The 20,021-nt window shown below is 40.1% G+C and overlaps 1 protein-coding gene across 3 annotated transcripts in view; it reads right to left on the reverse strand.

Moving 5' to 3' along the window:
• Positions 1–12,364: 12,364 nt before the first annotated feature.
• si:ch73-383l1.1 (receptor tyrosine-protein kinase erbB-4) overlaps positions 12,365–20,021 on the reverse strand; it is a 287,281-nt gene continuing 279,624 nt past the window's right edge. For all 3 annotated transcript variants that reach the window (XM_032556862.1, XM_032556863.1, XM_032556861.1), the window contains exon 27: positions 12,365–19,828. In XM_032556862.1, coding sequence (XP_032412753.1) covers positions 18,993–19,828 — 836 coding nt within the window. In that variant the 3' untranslated portion in view covers positions 12,365–18,992. The remainder of the gene's footprint in view (positions 19,829–20,021) is intronic.

The following is a 20,021-nucleotide window of genomic DNA, read 5'->3' on the forward strand; positions in this document are numbered from 1 at the left end:
TGGACAATAAGTCGCTCCAGACTATAAGACCAACCAGCCAAATTATGAAAAAACATGTGACCTATAGGCCAGGAAAGACGGTAACTGACTTAGTTCGGAGGTCAAGAGGTTGTCTGTGGATGTCACAATATGAAAACAACAGCAATGACCTGCAAAAGCAGCATAATATCTTGTAAAGTGTGGAAGGTGACATAACAAATGTGTGTTATATTTAGATTTAGGTGTTATATTTAAATTAACTGACTTCAAGTGTACTTTGTACTAGAGGGTGTACTTTCTTTCTGTATGTTCTAGCACACTAAAGTATTGCCCTCTGCACTTGTGGTCATTAAAGCGTAACTTTACTGTGACTTTCTGGTGTTTGTGGTTTATGTCTCTGTGCAGGCTAACAGGCTTACTCCTGGATGAAAGCGGAGGCAGGTAGGCAGCGGCGGCGGCGGCAGACTGCCTTCTCGACTCCGTACGGCCACATCAAAGTCCCCAGACTTAAAGGGCGAAACAGAAGGAGCCTTTTCTCTTTGTGCATCTCGAAAGTGCTTTGCAGTCTAATGTCAAACAGAGGTAAAGCCAAACCAGACTTTCTAGCGAGTCTGAGGCCTAAACTGAAACGACACCCCGTCACCTCGCGAGCACTTTCTGCCTGGATTCGCTTAATTTCTTACACCGCTCAGCAATCATATTCTTTGACAAATTGCAGAGGAGCTGCACGCCATCTGGACGTCTCCAGGCCTCCCTGTTCTTTAGCTGATGCTGTTACCCAGAGCGCCGTGTGATGGAGTGGGCAGGTGGAGGGTTGGTGCCCTCGCAAACAGAAACCGTTCAGGAAGAAACCGTAGAATCTGTGGAGTTACGTAATAATCTCTCCTTGTCAGGAATCACACACAGCTTTAATTGTCCTCCCCCATCCCCTCGTTTGCTATTTCTAGACCTCTACTGCTGACGTGTACAAAAAAAAACAGACTGGTATGACCGCACCGCGTATATTTAAAGAAAATCTGGGTAAAATTTCTGGAGGTGTAGTTTTGTGATGAAGAAAGGGAAAAGATTGAGTTTAGAGGATAGAGAGGCTTTGTGGGCCTCCATGTCTCTCTGTCCTCTGGCTGGTCTTCCTGTGGAGGTTTTTGTCGTTGAGGTCAGAAAAGACGAAAACGTCTCTATGACAATGTGTACCAAGAAATGTAAGGAAATCTTCCACCAGAAGCAAAAAAAAACATCAGCACTAACATTTACAGTTTAAACAGAAGTTAAAAAGGTTTGACCAACTTTCTTTTCTGACAGATATATGGATGAGGTTGTGCCCCAATCACAGCCAGAAGCTGCTTACCAACAACAAACTACTGAGCAAACCTAAAATAAAGAGTTAAAGCACTAAAACAGAAAGAAAAACATGGCTACTTGGGAGGCTTAGCCTGAAAATCACTGTACAGTTTTTGGAAACTGCCACTTTTCTAAAGTGCTGTTCTACGAAGCTGTGCAACAGTTAATGTAACACACAGCTGATATGGCAAGTGTTTTTTTTCTCCCCAAATTAAACATAAAATTCAATTTTTAATCTCAGAATTAGTCAACCCTTCATGACAACCAACCTGGCGACCATGATGGCCACCGCAGTATCTCCCAGGACTTCCTCTGAAACCTACGCGGACGTAGAGGTCCAAAAAGTTCCTGTCACCATTTCCTGAAGGATGTTTCCTGCATCATATCTAGACAATCTGGGCCTCTAATATCGGTTTTCTCCCTTCCCTTGTTTGCTCAAGGTAATTATCTCTTCTCAGAACTATTGGAGCAGATCTCCCGACTCAGCTGTTGCTTGGTCCAACCGTGTGCCGTATTTCCACCTGATTTGGAAATATCAGCTGCGCATTGATTGCATAATTCTATGAAGAAGATAATTTAGAGGGAAGATTAATTTTGAGACAACTTATTGAAAGCAGGATATAGAGTTGAACTTGGATCATATCCTCGCAATGCCGGTTCTACTCAGCTTAAACTGTGATTAGCCAATAAACCTAAAGACAGTTTAGAGAGTTCATCGTCGTCATGGCAGCATTTATGCAGACTCAGCTGCCTAATGACTGTATAATTCTATAGACAAGCATTCATTTTATCAGTATTGTTAGGACTTAGAGCAGCAGCTCTATCAACCCTCACAGAGGTGATAGTGAGCCGCGCTCTGCCTCAGGCTGTTGTGTCCAACCTTTACCTCAGTTTGGCTTCTCCTCTTCCTCAGCCGCCATCTCAACTCTGATTGCTATGCTGCGTGGCAAAGTCAGCGTTCCTCCCTCGTTTTCTTCCTCTTCCACACAGTAACCCCGGGCCGCGGAGCGGGGCCGGCGCCGTCCCCCGGCTGGCCGCGGGTCTCGCCGGGTCTCTCGTCTTGCAGTGCCGGCCTCAGGCCAGAGCTGGAGGAGGAGGAGCAAGTTCTCGTCAAGTCAGCGGGAGAACGCTGGAGTCGGCACTCTCTGAAAATCAAGATGCTAATTTATTCCGCTGCCTTGGTTGTACTAACATCAAATTAGTGAACTATTGACTGAATATTGAATATTTTCTAAGAGATTACAGTAAACGACTATTGACTACAAGCTTCCTAGCGGAAGTAATCCCGGCGTTTTTACAAAACGCTCCACCACCTCGTACTTTAAAATCCAACAAACTGCATGATAAAATGTGCACAACAGAGGGGAATGCGGCCCCCTGCTGGGAGATAACTATGATTTATGTTTCATATCTTTAACCACATTACCCAGACATGGCAGCGGGCACATTCTGTATTTAATTGCGCATTACGCAACACCGGGAGGGTGTTCAACATTATTACAGTGTAAATATACAGTCTGAAATTAAAAAGAACATTGTGTTAGAGCAATCATGTCAGATTAGTGTTAAATGCAAAGCATCATAAAACGCCTGGAAGTGAGAAATGACTTCCAATAAGTATAGCTGCCAGTGTGAACGCAGTAGATCTCAGAAGTGTACAGACGGGTTTGTGTGAAGAAAATGAAACCACGACGTCTCATTTCTGAGACTTTTCCGTAACTAATCGTTTGCCAGTGAAAGCCAAAAACCATCTTAACGCTACCCAATAAAGCTAACATCTACTGTCTTATCTCCATATGTTCCATAAAGTGAAATATGGAGAAAAGACAGTAAATGTTATGTGTCCCAAGAAGAGACATATGGAGATAAGACAGAAGATGTTAGCTTTTATGGTAGCGCTAAGATGGCTTCCACTGAGTGGGCCGTGGTCCCAAACTGGGAGTCCACTCCACATGGTCTTCCAGTTTTTTACACAAGCAGAAATCCAACAATCTTAAAATTAAATTTCTTATTAAATTAGTAAATTTCCCCCTTGCATGACAATAAATGCTGTTTTTATTCTACGCCCCCAAAAACAAAGTCCAACTCCAACCCGCTGGCTTCGTAGGTCACAACATCATCAGTAAGTAGAAAGCGCAAACTGTAAACCCAGCAAGGCGGAGCTTCTGAATAAGCCGTTTCTGGAAAGAAAATGTCTCTCTCATCTTCAGACCTTATATAGATGTGGAGTGTGCTGTAAAGACATACAGCGGGAACAAGTTGAAATGGAGTCCCAGTGCAGCAGAACACCCCCTCCTATCCTACATTACTGTGGTGGAACTAGATGTGCTTGCTAATTGAGTCTCAGTGCTCTGAGGAGATGAACAGAGGGGATAAAAAGGAGAAGAAAGTGAGGGGAGGGGGGCTTCTGTTCATAAACAGTGTTTACTTTAAGCAAGCCGTTGCCTTATTAGTATTAATAGCAGCGACTTCAGAAAGCTCGTATTCTGCCACTGGACAGTTTTGTATTATTTATGATGGAAATGAAAGCCAAGCAGCGCTGAAGGAGCGCTGCATAGCAAACGATGTTGCCGTTGCCAGTTTACGTAACCGACGCTTGGGTAAACAGTGGATTAAGCGCAGCAGGGGGCAGGAGGAAAACGAGAGCAAAACGCCGGGCTGAGGCCAAAACTCGTCCTCCGCCGCAGACTGTTTGATGCGCTCGGTCTTCATCTGCTCGTCCTTCTGAGCATCAAAGCATCAACGTCCCGTCTCCGGCCCGACGTTTCCGCGGCGCCGATCTGAAGGCGTCGGGTCACAGGAAGCAGGCCGTGGCGTGGTGTTTGATCGCAGACGACATCTGTTGGGTTTTATTATTGAAGCGTGAACGTCGGCGCGTCAGACGGGGGAAGCCTGAACCCGGACTGCGGCTTCTCTTGAGATCAACATCGGTTGGAAACTGAATGTCAGGGCCAAGAAGAAGAAAAAAACACAAAACAACATACATGTTCTGCCAAAATTTGAAAAATGAATCACAGCCTCCATTAGCTCCTACTAGCCATGATGCACGGTGGTGGAGAGGTGATCACTTGGGCTTGTTTCCCAGCTAAAGGAATTTAAATGATTGATTGGTTTCTCGGGAACAATTGCTGATTCATGGATATTGTTAATAAACTCCCAAACCAGAACTGGACACCTTTTGTCTTTATCATGAAGAAACTCCAGACTCCACTTCCCAAAGTTACCAGAATTCCTCAAGTCTCCAAAAGCAACCTGCCAGTCATTAGGTGAAGAAGACAGATACTTTTTTAACCCAATAATTGGTTTAGACAGCTGCTTCCTGCGCAGAAACAAAGTGTTTGCTCTTTGTATTGTATCTTTGTCTCATTAGCTTGATGAAAGATGGAAGTGCAACAGAAAAATGTAAGCAGGAAAATACCGTTGATGCATATTTTCTATTCTTCAAAACAGACTTTGCTCCAAAATAAAACCAAACAGATTTTATCTGAGCACACGTGGAAAGAATCACTCCAAAAATGACCGCAAACAATACGGAATCAATCTTTATTTATATTAAATTAAAAATATACTTTTGACAGATTCATGTAACAAACAAGAGGAAGGGTATTACTCTGATATAAAGCTTTGGGTGTGAGATTTCGAAGGACTTGAAGAAATAGTCACCAATGACGACGCTTGAGAAGAGGAGAGAGTGTGGAAGGACGAAGGCGAGAAGCTTCTCTCCTTTACATCACCTCTAAAAGCATGCAAAAAAAATAAAGAGGGAAACAAAGTGGTTGAGAAAGATGCGCTCTGCCTTTCAGGGAAAGGATGGAGTTAGACTTGGCTCAGTAATATATTTAGTAGAAACTAAGCAGAGCAAGTAGCACTGTCTAGGTTAGTTGGCAGCACTGGTTTCACAGTTATGGTGTGTAAAGAAAATAATTATTGTTTGGTGCTTAATATAGCTAATCCACGACATGTGTAAAGGTATAGCCAACACTTTAATTTGGAATAGTTTTCTGTTGAACATTTGGGAATTCAGCTGAAGAAGCAGGCCAAAGCAGGGCCTTTTTTCCTCCCCCGCTGACAGACACAAAGCTATAAAATTTACACTCTGATAGGAGTTACAGACTCTTTGGCGCCTCTCCCCGTACCTGGCGCGGCCCAGGACGAAGTCGTCCGCCCTTTGACTTAGATAAAAGCCAGACATCGGAGCTGAGATAGGGGGAGTCCCAGGATCTCTGGGTGTTGAGGGAGTTTCTGATTGGTCAAAGAACGGAACGCCTTGCCTGCATATATTAAATAGGGAAACACCTTTTTACTTTAAGATTCCGTGTTAAGAAAAAGAGAGGGGTTTTTTTTCATCTTTTCTGCACGTGGGCGCCTTTGTCTGTCTTATGTGTTCGTTTGTCTTCCCTTGTGTGTCTTAATTCTTATGAAAAATGCATATCTCTGTTCCTCTGCAGCTTTGTTGTTCATTGCTTTGTATGAGATTAAACTCTGTGATCTGTGACGTCAACACGTTGTGTTGTTTCGTTTTACCAGCACGCGGTCGCTGCACGTCGCTGCACGGAGAGCGTCACTCGCCAAGGACTCGGAAGATCCCGGGCAAGATTAAAGAGGAAAAGAGCCAAACGTTTTGTCCAAAGCTAGCATTAATGATCCTCATTTTTAATATTTGGGGGCTTCGTCCGGTTCTGGAATCTTGGCGGGTGGCGGTCTCTCCCCGATCGATCCGTTCGGCTCGTGCGGTAAGACGTTTTTTAATTACTCTTTTGTTGTGCGCAGCCACGCAGAGTCTCGCAGCTGCAGGAGAATACAGATTGTTTTTAAAAGAGTCTGTTGTTTACTAATTGGACGGAACGTGCACACTACAAGTGATCGTGGCTGGTCGAGACAGTAGGAGTTTACGTAGCCTCTGTCGGAATTGCTGGGTTTGTTAATTGTCTTCTTTAGCCCTGAGGATTCGTTCTTGTGCCTCTGAAATAATGAATTTTTAAGTGCATGAAATTTAGTGTGGGCTTGAATCGGCCCGGAGATTTGACTCAGCTCCAGCGGACTTATATTGGCCTATATCGGTTAAATCTAGAAAAGTATGTTAAATTAATTTTTCTCTGGTGAAACATTGAAAAGGAGTTGAATCGCTCTATAGGACTTATATTGGAATCAAGCTGAATCGCTTTATTGGACTTATATTGGGTTTCGCGTTGAATCGCTCTATTCATCGGTTAAATCTTGAAAAGTATGTTAAATTAATTTTTCTCTGGTCAAACATTGAAAAAGGGGTTGAATCGCTCTTGAAATAGGACTTATATTGGACTCGAGCTGAATCGCTCTGTTGGACTTATATTGGGTTTCGAGTTGTATCACTCAGAGGACTAACTTTGCAAGTTGGAAAATGGATGCGTTTTTGAAGCCGGCATTTTATTTTTAATTCCCCCGTTTGTCTCTTACGTTTGTTTGTAACTGTGTATGTGTGTCTCTGTATGTGTCTGTGCGTGTGTATCTGCGTGTGTGTGGCCGTGTGTGTGCGCGTGCGCGAGTTCGGGCTGGCTGTGTGTTTGAGCGGAGTGTTAAGCTGTTTGAAAAGCGCTGCTTGTGTGAATTTGAGTTGATTTTGCTGCGTTTTATTGTGAAGTTATTATGGACACTGAGTTGCGACACGTGCTATACGCTATTTTATGGTCGGGGTTCGTCTTAACGGGGAAAGTAGAACGATGGCGAAAACGTGGTTGTTTAGTTTAAAACATAAATAACTAAATAAAATAAATAGGAGTTCAGTACATAACACTGGTACCAGAAAACAAAATTATTGGTTGTGGTTTGATTTTTACATAACTTTGAGATGTCTCTCTTTTTAAACGTGCACGGGGAATTAAAAGGTTCCTGACGATTGGACTTTAAAATTAATTAAATTGACACATGAAAATATGTTAATAAAACATTGGACAATTCCTGAAGCTTCAGTAAATTTGATATAAATTTCAGTAAATTTGATAAAAATTACAGTTAAATTTGATAGAATAATGACCACAGACTGACACTTGGGGACTGATGAAATTTTGACTGACTATAAAACCTGGCCAGATGTGTGTGTTTTGTGTTTTCTGTAATGTGTTGTGTGTTTTTGTTTGTGTTATAATTCATGTTGGTTTGACAGAGTGTGTGATTGGAGATAAAATACCATTTGGTATTTTATGTCATATAAATACTGAATTTTTCTCAGTGCTGTTTGATGGTGCAAAATTTCTAGTTTTTACAAACATCCTCTGTGTTAAATTGAACTAACTTCTTAAAATTAAACAATAACAGCAGTAAGTGTGACCTGCAGTGTACAGTTTGGAAGGTGATTAAAGGATAGAATCTTGATAAAATACATTATCTGAACGAATTGAAATTACAATATGGGTTCTACGGTTAAATAAATGAATAAATAAATAACGAAAGAAAGAATAAGCCAAGAAAATTAGGTCACAGAGGATTCTAGAAATGCTGTCTTGGCAAATTAATAGTTAAATACATAAATATGCTGAATGGATAAATAGATAAATACATAACTGATTAGGTACAGCTATGAAATAAATTAAATAAAAATTTATATAGACTTGAGAACTGAATAGTGGATATAATGTTAATTATTCCTTCTAAGGCTGTGAAGGTAGTAGGAAAATGGAATAACATACAATGAGTAAAATAGGATTTTTTTCATGAGTTGAGGATAAGAAAAAAAAAACGAAGATTTTTAGAGAAACAGGCTCTAACTGTAAGAGGTAATTGTTCAGATAACAACAAACTGCAATATACAACTGACTCTAGATATTTTCACAATCAGTCTTTTTCAAACTGACCAAAACTTTACGATAGATAAAATATTGTTGAATCTACAGGACTTACTGATAATTAGACAGAATAAATTAGAAGTCACTCTCTTGTTAAATAGAAATTGATTTAATATAGAAAATTTTGCTAAAATTTACGAAATTTGTTGTTGAAGGATAATATTAAGTTAGAAATAACTTATGGGTTAATCAAAGAGGATTTGGTGGAACTTTTTTAGAGAATAATGTAGATTAGGGGACTTGCAGCAGCCCCCTTGCAGCAGCTCCGCAAAAAGGGGGGGGCACAGACCTGTGCTGTAACTTCTACCCCCACTAGATTCAACTAATTAACATGTGAAGCCTCTTTGCAAACCACGTTTTTAAGTACAAAGCAACCTCTGCTCACAGAAGTTCAGCAAGGGAGAACGAGCAGCTGTAAGGCACGTGATTTTCTCCCCCATTGTTTAAAATACCTCCTGATAAACTGTCTGAATATAAGTTACAATTGTAGTAGTGAGTAGTTTAGGATTTTATCTTTAAATTTCTTTTCATTAGTCTGACTTTTTATTTGGCTATTTGTGTCAGTTCTTTGTCTATTTTGTTAAATATAACAAATTACTTTTTTTTTTTTTTTTTTTTTTGAGTTATCAGTTTCCTCTGGACCCGTTCACCAGGGGATAGGGAACTTTGGTCTTTAGTTTAATTTCTTTCATTTGTAGATTTGGTTATATTCTGACCAGTATTTTTCGAAATTTATCATTTTTACATTTTCTTAACTAAGACTATATTTTTTCTCTTTCAACGTCTCTCTGGCTGGTTTATGCATAACCTTCACTGAGTTTTTAATTGGTAAACACGTTTTGTCAAACACTGCTGAAAATTTTTGAGAAGTTTCTACAACGAATTATTTGATAATCATGAGAGTTAAATTGAATACTGAGTTTTGAAACTGTAATGTGAAATGTTTTTTGAACATAATAATCTTGAAGGTTTAAAGCATGCTACAATGAATTGTTATGTTTGTTTTTGAAAGGTTTACTTTTTAGACAAGGGCAACATTGCATATCGGTGGGATTTTCTCAGCTTAAATAATAACCCTGTTTCATCAATATCGTTATTTCACATCATAGGAATTATGATGCATTAGCTGATAATGCATCATAAAAAGGGGGAGAATATGTTATGGGTTATCTTTTATAATACTTAAACAAATTTTTGAAGAACATGTCTGATCTGTGCTACACATAAAAGTGAAAGGAAAATATTCTCTGGGAATATATGTGCTTATTTTAAATAGGTTTGAGTTGTTCTCCATTAAAACATTTTCTGACAATGGGCTAACATATTTTGAGAAAATAGATAAATTTATAGTGAAAATGAAGCATATTTTGGTTAATTAACTTGGGAAAATAATTATAGAAATTAAAATATTATTGTGTCAGCCATTTTCAGAGCATTAATTTAATGGAGCATGAATGTTTTAAGAAATGTTTTGAAGAATCTGTCATTGATTAAAGTTATCATTAATCAGGAAACGTACACAGGTGGGATTATAATGATTTTTTCTAAACTTGATTTTTGTTTTGATTTACATTCATTTAAAACGATTTTGAATAAAACTTTAAATTCGACGACAAGTATAAGCCTAGGTACAATTGGTGTATTTTGAAAATGTCTGGATTTGTTACATTATAATTTCTCCAGGTCTAACTCTTTTGAATTTTGTTTAAGGAACGCATGTAAAATGATTTAGACAAATAACCAGTAAGATCTAGTTTGTTCTATAAAAGTAATTTAAACTGGACTGTTTAACTCACATTGTTATTCATTTTTTGGTGGTACATGTAAGCTTTACAACTACATTTTTAAGTTTTTGTGATTGTTTTGTTTTGTTTGTTTAATCCTATTTTTACAAGATTGGTTTAAGAAAAGATCTGCATTTGTTTGATATTCTGGCAAAACGTTACTTTGGAAACATGTCTTTTGAAGCAAATGATTACAGGGTTTTGGTGTTTTCCATCGGTTAGGAGCTATAGTATATTATAATAGAAACGTACATTGAAGGGATCACATCCACCACTTGATGAACAGAACTGGACAAAGTAGGAGATAAGGCTTCACGGGATGAGTTGCTCATGGTTTTTGCACACGGATTGCCCTGGAGTTTCGAGCTCCAGGTAGAACTCTGGACTCTGTCATACAAGCTGTGTCATGCGAGGCGGGGGTGGGGCTGCTTGGAGAAGCGGCTTCACACTTATTTCGAAGATAACAGCCACAGAGCCACGAGCGTTGGAGGATTCACTTGAACACAAAAGTGAATTGAAGATGTTTGTGTTGAATTACACAAATGAATGATGCCTTTGGATAAATCTGATCTCTGTTTTGTCATTATAGTTTTGCAGCTGGTTTCCTGGTGCCCTGCGGATGTGGTCTCCTTCAAAGTCTGCGTTCTTTGATAAAAAGGATTAAAATAATTTCCCTGGATGGAAAATAACAAAACAAATTCATTTTTAGGTGAAACCATCGTTTGATTATGCTGACTGTAATGAAGATGATATTAAAGAATGTGGTAATTGTGTTTCTGATGCTAATGAAATTCATGTTGAACACAAAATGTCTGTTTAATGACCTGTGACAGGTCGTTTCTTGAGGTTTCCAGTCGAAGAAGATCAGGCTACAAGAGGATCATCATCGACATTAATTTTTATTGCGTGTTTTTCGTTCGTTGGGAACTTTGAAAAGGACTTTCGTTTCGTTTTTTGCGCGCATTTTTTTTGAACATTTCCTGACGAAGACTTCATATTTTTTAAGAGACTGTCGATGGACATTTAAAAAAAAAAAAAAAACAGAAAAAGACGAGCAACAGATTGTAATTTTGTGTCTTTCTCATTTGACAGGTTGGACTTGGGTGGTGAATGTTGTCTTTTAAGTTGCAGAGCATTTCTTACTAATTTTACTATGTATGTCCCTGTTTTATTTTTTCATTTTTCATTGTGCATTTTGGGTTTTGTTTATCCTGTGTTTTTGTTTTATGATTTTATATTTCTGTAAGGATAAGTCGTTTTTACCCTTGGGTTTTGTTTGAAAAGGGGGAACTGTATATAATTAGGCTACGTCAACCTTTTGTTTTCTATTTTTTGTTTTGTTTTATTTTTTAATACATAGTTTTGGTTCTGCATTAGAAGGCTTAATCAATTTTTATTGAGGTCTTTTTTGAAGACCTCAAAAGGGGGAACTGTAAAGAAAATAATTATTGTTTGGTGCTTAATATAGCTAATCCACGACATGTGTAAAGGTATAGCCAACACTTTAATTTGGAATAGTTTTCTGTTGAACATTTGGGAATTCAGCTGAAGAAGCAGGCCAAAGCAGGGCCTTTTTTCCTCCCCCGCTGACAGACACAAAGCTATAAAATTTACACTCTGATAGGAGTTACAGACTCTTTGGCGCCTCTCCCCGTACCTGGCGCGGCCCAGGACGAAGTCGTCCGCCCTTTGACTTAGATAAAAGCCAGACATCGGAGCTGAGATAGGGGGAGTCCCAGGATCTCTGGGTGTTGAGGGAGTTTCTGATTGGTCAAAGAACGGAACGCCTTGCCTGCATATATTAAATAGGGAAACACCTTTTTACTTTAAGATTCCGTGTTAAGAAAAAGAGAGGGGTTTTTTTTTCATCTTTTCTGCACGTGGGCGCCTTTGTCTGTCTTATGTGTTCGTTTGTCTTCCCTTGTGTGTCTTAATTCTTATGAAAAATGCATATCTCTGTTCCTCTGCAGCTTTGTTGTTCATTGCTTTGTATGAGATTAAACTCTGTGATCTGTGACGTCAACACGTTGTGTTGTTTCGTTTTACCAGCACGCGGTCGCTGCACGTCGCTGCACGGAGAGCGTCACTCGCCAAGGACTCGGAAGATCCCGGGCAAGATTAAAGAGGAAAAGAGCCAAACGTTTTGTCCAAAGCTAGCATTAATGATCCTCATTTTTAATAGGTGCTAAATAAAAGGAAAATATGCTTGTAAGTATGGGTGGATTAATCTGGCAGGTATGAACTGAAATATTAAATTACACTTATTAGCCTGCCTCCATCACTTTTGTAGAGTTTGAGCGTTTACATAAAACAACAACAACAAAAACTCCATGAGAACAGCCACTGAGGCCTGGCGGGCCACCGGACCCAGTTTTACATGATTAAAAGGTCAACAAGCACTTTGAAAATCAAATCCCCACCAGTCCAAAGGTACAGTCACAGAAAGCAAATATGTACGTCTCTTTTTGTACAAGTAGTGATAAGCAGGAGGGAAAAAAAACAGAGTCGGAGAAACGGCCGATGGAAATTCAGAGCTTCGCCTCCCCGTTTATGTACAAATTCACCAGGTCGGCCATTACAGTGCTTTAGAAAAATACTATTCACATTTGTTGCGGTAGTGTGTGTAGATAAATTCTGTACAGGTTCACTGATCTGGTATTTTATTGTGGAAAAGAGCGCATGACCTTTCATTTACGTGACAAATTGTGCGATTAAAAATCAAAAGTTTGGAGCTAGATTTTTACAAACATGTTAAATAATGTACAGTGGATGAACTACGTCCTTGATGGCATGGAGAAAACACTCACACACACACACACACACACCCAGTTATCTCTTGAAATATTTCAGTCCCAGTTTGTGCTGTCTAACTTGCTGAAATATCTGTTAAATTTGTTGTACACTGGACAACAATGTCAAGGTTATTCTGAGCCACTTTAAGCAAACATTATTTACAACAAATCAAACTCTGCTTTATTCTGAATGGAAGAAAACCAGCCAAGAAATGACCTTTGCTGTGTAGCTTCAGGTGATCAGTAGCGTGAAACAATATTTTAAAAATCAGTGTTTATGCCTCCTTCACACGTACAGTACACGGTTAGACTATTAAATAAAAAATAAATAATAAATAAAACATTTTGTTCATTTGTTTGTTTTTTGTAAAACTACCTTCGCGCCTACTGTACAAATTCATTTAAATAATATGGTCCAAGCTCACAAAAAAGTTAATAAAATATAAGTAGCACGTTGAACTGTTTCTCAAATAAAACAGAAAAAAATATTTCAGAACATGAGACCTACGTAGTTTCAGGTCTTCATCGCCTTCATTTAAAACTGGTGCGCGTGGAAATCATGCCGCTAAATTCATAAACAAGCACGGCTGCTTGCCTTCCTGTTCATTTGACGACGCAAACATTTGTCTTCCAGTTTTCGTATTTACAGTACAAATCCATTTGGATGGGAGGAAAAGGTACGATAGCTTCACTTTATGTGCTTACAAAAGGATAAGCGCTTAAAGTGCTGCAATTCTGTGGTTTAAAAGAAATCTAGTGAATATCAGCCTTTCAGTTTTCTGTCGACAGATAAAACGGATAAAAATATTTAAAAAATAAAAAATACGTGATGTTCAGCCATGTTTACATGTACATAACATGACCACCGTTTTTGTTTTTCTATCCCTGAAGCAGAAACTGATTTAGACCTTCGTTAAAAGATTTGCCCAAGTTAACGATATCAGCGTCTTTGTGAATACAGATTTTACACAATATAGCAGCTTAAACGTGACAGATGTTCCTCCCATTAAACCTCGTTTGACTAAGTTTAGACCAAAGTTTTATATCACGGCATTTTCAACAATTACCACGGTATCTGGCAGTAATTTTCTTTTGCTTGTAGCCTTTCTCTGCGGTCTTCGTACAACGCGGGGATCAACATGACGCTAAACGTACATGCTAGCACAAGGCCAAACTACACAACAAGTGTTTGTGTAGCTTAGGATCCGTCAAGTTCACACATACATTTGTATATTGTTTTTTAATAGAAATAAAAAGTATTATCAGGTACTTCAGTAGTTCTTTGTCGATACAAAAATGTGTAGCTAGCTAAAGTGACTATTGGTGAAGACTTCTTTAGGCAAAGACCTGGAAAGCAACGTTAAACTAATTCACACATACATAATTGGGTTCGTAAGAAACACGTTGAAGCATCTCTACAGAGGTGGTGTTTTTCCACAAAAACTACTATTTCAAGACAATACTGGCCTGTGGTTTTTGTTTATTTGTAGTCAATGGTTTAGCTAATTTATCATATAGCACAGTGGAAAAGTTACTTGTCTCCATCCTTTGTGTGTTCAGGTTTTTAATGGCAACAGCCAAAACCGGTGAGGGCTCAATTTATGCGAGTGTTAAAAAGCTATTTTGTTTGGAACGAGGCGATGTGCCTTTGAGCTGTGGCTTAAACAGGAACATAAAATTAAATTCACTATATGAAAATTAGGCCCGAAGAAAACTTTTGAGAAAAAAACCCCAAAAAACAAACAAACCCTCCATCCATGAAAACAACAGATCGCATTTCGGTTTTCCATGCCAGCAGTACTAACCAGGTTTTCCAAAAGAAACATCAATCTGTGCCAGATTCACATACATGCGAGTACGTTCTAAAATAACAAAGAAATCTGTCTGAACAGAAAAAAATCTGCCTGTAAAAACATCAAGTTGCCTTCTGGGGCTCCCCATTTTTTTGTGCCAACGGAACCAACTGCTCAAAAATATTTGGAAAAGAGATTTTTGCAACTAAAACCAAATACAAAGCCATACAGAAAGTTACATTTAAAAAAAAAAAAGACGCGTGAATGTGTGGACTTGGACTAAAAAAAACCCATCAGTTTTGAGGGCTGTTATTGTTGCTATGAGTCACCCAAATGCTTCGGCTGCAGCAGCAGGTAGCACTGCCCCAGATCAAAGCAAGATAAATTTGAAACGTTGAGTCATCAGTGCAGCAAAAATAACCATTTCCTTCACAGAAAGAAATAAAAACTTTTGCATCAACGCTGAAAGTCCAGCAGGGCTCCTAAACGGAAACCATGTCGATGAAAACTGGATTGGGTCAAAATAGAGCCACTGTGTTTTTACAATTAAGTTATGTGCTTGGTCTAATATAGGCTGCTTTCCTATGATTTTTTTATATGTATTCTGTGTTGTTATATATTTTGCCTTTCCCTGGAGTTTATCTAAGGGCAAACGAAATCAAGCATGTCTTCATTTGCACTCGTAGTCTCTTTTTTTCAGTTCAAAATCCGGGAACTGAGTGTTGCTTCCTTTGCTCTGTGTAAATAAGCTGAAATATGTAATAAATCGTTTACTTTGATTATAATTTCAGTTTCTTTTTCATACAATTAAGAGTTCTAAAAGTGTCTACAAGATACTACTTTATAAATTATTCGTAATCTGGTAATATTAAACATAAAAAACCACATTGGAACAAGAACATTTTTTTAGGCAACACCTTCGAATGTGTTTCTTTCCCGTTGAACTCTTGAACGCATCACTTTCCTCAAACTCACGCTTGAACGTTTGATTTCTTAAGCGTTAAACTAGCAGCAAAACATGTTGAATATTTCAGTGGGACAAGATGGAAACAGACAATTTCGACCCGCGTCTCTGATCAAAGCGCTCCGGGGAAAATGAATAAAACGCACGCAGCTTTTACCCTTTCAGACGTGCTCAAATATATAAGTAAGGTAAATAAGAAAATAGCTCAGATGGAGTTTTCCACCACATGAAAAAGCAGTTTTAACGCCGAGCAATACAAAGTGAGCAATGCTAGCCGTTTTAAAAACGTTCAACACCAACAAAGTTTTTCTTCGTTTGCCCGAAGAGGCATCAGTGGCGAATGTAACGACCGTTTTCTTGAGAGGAAAGATTAATAAAATCTTTTTTCACAGGTATTCTGAACAACACACGGGGACACATTTAATGACGCACAAATAAACGACATAAATCAACCAAATGACTTGTGGTATTACAATAACGTAAAATGTGCGTATGAATCTGTTAGCTTCAAAATATTAGCTTAGCATTCTTTCTTTATGTCTATTATTAAGGTAGACTTTCTGCCAGAATAACCATGTGTCTCGTGAGAAACCAAATCGCCAGGCATCGTCTTCACTGCCACCAACAGAGAAGAGCAGAAGCCAAAATGACTGAACGGCTTCGAAACGGATATCGTCATCGGAGCGTTTTGTCGTTTCGGTGGAAAAATAAAGTCTATGGTTTAAAGTCTTTTCAACAAAAAGCTAGAGCTAAATTTTAATCGGTATTTTAGCTCTAGTCTTCATTTCAAAACTGAAAACAAATGTGAAAATGTCATTGTTCCTAACAATCGTTGTGTTGGGTTATTTTGGCAGCAGTTGAAATAATACGGTAAAATTGTGGCGCTTTTATTGTGTATTTAAAACAGAAAATGTGAAGCTTTCACCACGTTCAACTTCGGCTCTGATCAAACGGCTCTGTTTCTTCCAGCGGGTTTCTTTTTGGACTGAGGCTATACTGAATAATTTTTTTTTAAATTACAGTTTCTGAGGGAGGGAGACCAACGTTATTTTAGGAAAAAAAGAAGCAAAAACAACCATACAGATACAGGTTACCTGCAGTACCATCCACATTTCCTAGCTCACCTATTAAAGGTGAAAGGTTTTAGAAAAATGCAACATTTTATCTATTACAAATTTCAGTTTTTTACACAACTACTTATGCCAAATGTACAACTAAAATAAGCACAAAGTATTTCCACCTCATGTTCACTGTAGAATACGGTGGAGGATCTGTGGTGCTGTGGGCTAGGTTCTCTTCCAAAGGCCCTAGGAACCCTGTTGGACTGCATGGCATCATGCACAGGATGTTTTCCCAATAAGTGTGGAGGAGGTTATGTAAAGGTTTTTTTAAGGCATCCAGTCCGAGTCCAGTCAAACTAATAAATTTATTAAACCAAAATTAAGCAAATTAAATACTTAACAGGTAAATGTCCTTGGTGTTTTGGGTGTTAAAAGTTATGCGTCAATAAAGAACATTGGAGTTGGAGGAATTTTGTGGTTCTTGGCTTTATGCTACTGGTGATCATCATAACTATCCTTAATAAACCAAAGTTGTCATATTCATAAGGTATTATTTAGCAGACACTTTGTAGAGAAACTTATGTCTGCACATAAACCTACAGACACCAACTGAAGACGGAAGCACTATCGGTACAAAAATGTCAAATTACTTTGGTAATTAAAAAAAAAAGAAAAAACTGTCCTAGTGGAAAGAAGAAGTGGGCGTGGTTTGGTTACCGGTGTCGAGGTTCACCTAGGCTTTTTACCTCACAACATTTTTAATGTTGATCCGTGTAAAGAGGAAGTGCTGGTGTGACCAGAGTGTTTTAAGTGCTTCAAGTTGCAAAGTAAAGACATAGACAGTCATGTGGCTAAAGCTAAAGAGCTAACTGCAACTCTACACCACCCGATAGCCGGTAAGAAACCACAACATTTTGGTGAAGATAGGTTCACTTAAAAGAGTTTAAGGTATTGGTGTCCTAGGAGTAACGTAGTCTACGTTACCCATGAAACGGCTTCCAGAAGAGAACATGGCTTCCATCAACATTTCATGACCAAATCGATCCATGTAAGGGTTTGTCAACAGATCCAGTGTAAAACCACGTGTTCCTGAACTCAACCAAGCAGATTTGCAGGGACTCTGAAATGTTTCACGAGATTTGCTGCCGTTGGCCCGCTCTAAGAGCCTTCAGTTAACCCTTGATTTCTCATTATCCGTACGTCTAAAGGCCTTTGTTTAGGCCTGCTGCTGGTTGATATCGGTAGCTGTCAATTACACTGCGGCTGATTTCTGCAACTTGTTTTTCTCTCGTTCTCAAAGGGGCCAGGCTAGCTTGTTGAAACACACACACACACACGCACACACACACACACACCCCGTCACACTGATGTAAATCCAGATCCACACATTAAAAAGTAGTCTGTGCTCTGCTGGTGCTGCCTTCTTCATTCCTTGAGGTCTTCATTAGTCGGCTTGTAGGAACCTTCCCTCGTCCTCCCAGTAGATGTCTGACATTCTCTCGCCCTGTGATCCCCACTTTGAGTTCCGACCCTTTTTGGACGATCTTCACACACAATTTGGCTGGATGCAGCAATTTCCATAACAACATTTACTCCTCAAAGTTAGCGTTGCGGTGTGAATGGAAAACCAGTGTCAAAAATGCAACTTTTCCGCACCGGAACCAGTGTGTAGAAAAGTAATAACAGTGTACTTTTTTTTGTTCCTTGATTATTTTGATCATAATCTCCAAGTTTACAACAAAAAGAAGAAAAAAAAAAAACTGTTGTTGCCCAGGAGATTTTCAGGCGATTAGTTTACAGTTTGTGGTTGAACTACAAATAAAAGAGATCACTGTAGTTCTGGCCATCACAGTATCACAGTAACAGTAGGATTAGATGGGTTTCACATATTCAATGGAAAATTCAAGAACACGCGGTATAATCCGAAAGGCAAAAACACTGAATATGACTGATAAGTCTGATTCTGCTGCTCTCTCCAAAAACTAAACCAAACTCTGCCTCAGTTTCCCACATTTCGCTTTTCTTCATTGCAAAACCTGACAAATTTTTCTTGTTTCGGAATCTATTGCTCATCTTCTGGCTTTGTTTTATTTTTGCTGGAAAATAACAGAAAACCTTGTGTTTCTCTCACAAAAGTGACACTGAGGTGGCTGGCAGTGAGTTCATGTCCCCAGAGCTTGATCCTTTTAAGTCTGAGAGTTGTGCGCCAACAACACAGAGTGCCTCCATCTTTCGTTGCCTGATCTTTGTTGCCATGGCCATCTCAATGCGTTGGAAGATAGTCTCTATCTACAAAAACGGAGATGGACTGGATGTAGGGAAGGTGTCTGAGTTGGTTGTACCTGTCCAACTCCTTTGGATGTTGCTACAGCAGGTGGCGCAATCTCTGGAAAGAGTCAGGCGGGTCTTTGACCCCACTGATGGTGTCTGGGTGGCAGGAGGCTAGAGCTGGTGGATGATCTAGACCACAGTGTTTCTCTGCCTGTAGGGTGGAGGCGGCAGAACGGTGCCGGACTTCAGGGCAAATTCAGACATGTACTCAGAGTTTTCAGCCACTGGGGGCCGTATGTGTCCATTCTGCTTGTAGAAAAGCTTGGCGTTGGCGGGGCCTCCCTGGGCCCCGTCAGGGGCCACCTGTAAGGAGGACTTTGGAGGCAAGCTGTGCTGCCAATATTCAGGATTGTCAAAGGTTACCTTGAGCTTCTTTCCGCTGGCTTTCCCTGACGTATGCCCTCCATGCTTCAGCAGGCTGCCGGGGTGGGAGGTGGTGTAGCTCTGGTAGGCTGGGAGGCTACCGTGGCCCAGGGTGGCCGAGGTGGACAGGGAACCTGATAGGCTCACTGGGGCTGGAGCAGAAGTTCCTGTTTGGCTGGGAGGGACGGAGCCACCTGGATTTCCAGAAGGCCCTGCAGGTTTGATGGCGTTATGGGGGTGGAGGATGTGGGCTGCCGGAGCATGGAGGCAGGGCAGGCCGGCCGGAGACGGCTGGGCCGAGGATAGGGGGTAGTGGGGCAGACTGGTCTGAACGGTGAGCGGGAGGTGGGAGCCTGGCGTTGAGGCCGAGATGGAGGACGGAGGCATGCTGGGTAAGGGAAGGCCGTTCCTTCTCAGGGCTTCCAGGCCCAGCTCAGCAGGACTGTGGAAAGTGTTGAGGTAAAGGGGCTCGTTGATGTACTCGTCCTCTCCTTTGGGCTGACTGTTGGGCGTGCTGTGGTAGCCCGGGTTGTCCAATGCGTGGATCTCACCGTTTTTACGTCTGGATACAAACGGGTTCTCCTCAACGGGGTTCAGGTACTCTGCAGCACAAATCAGAAGGAGAAGACCGTGAACTCATCAGACAGACAGACATGAAATCAAAGGAAAAGGAAATACGAATGAATGGAACCTAAAGGAAACAGATGAGTGACTAATGAGGGCAGGTAATGGCGGCTGCTGAGGACCAGATGGGCAGGACGCCAGCAGTTCTTTGGCTCTGGAAGCTCCATCTGC

The sequence above is a fragment of the Xiphophorus hellerii genome, chromosome 24 (genome assembly GCF_003331165.1).
Source record: "Xiphophorus hellerii strain 12219 chromosome 24, Xiphophorus_hellerii-4.1, whole genome shotgun sequence".
Lineage (NCBI taxonomy): Eukaryota > Metazoa > Chordata > Actinopteri > Cyprinodontiformes > Poeciliidae > Xiphophorus > Xiphophorus hellerii.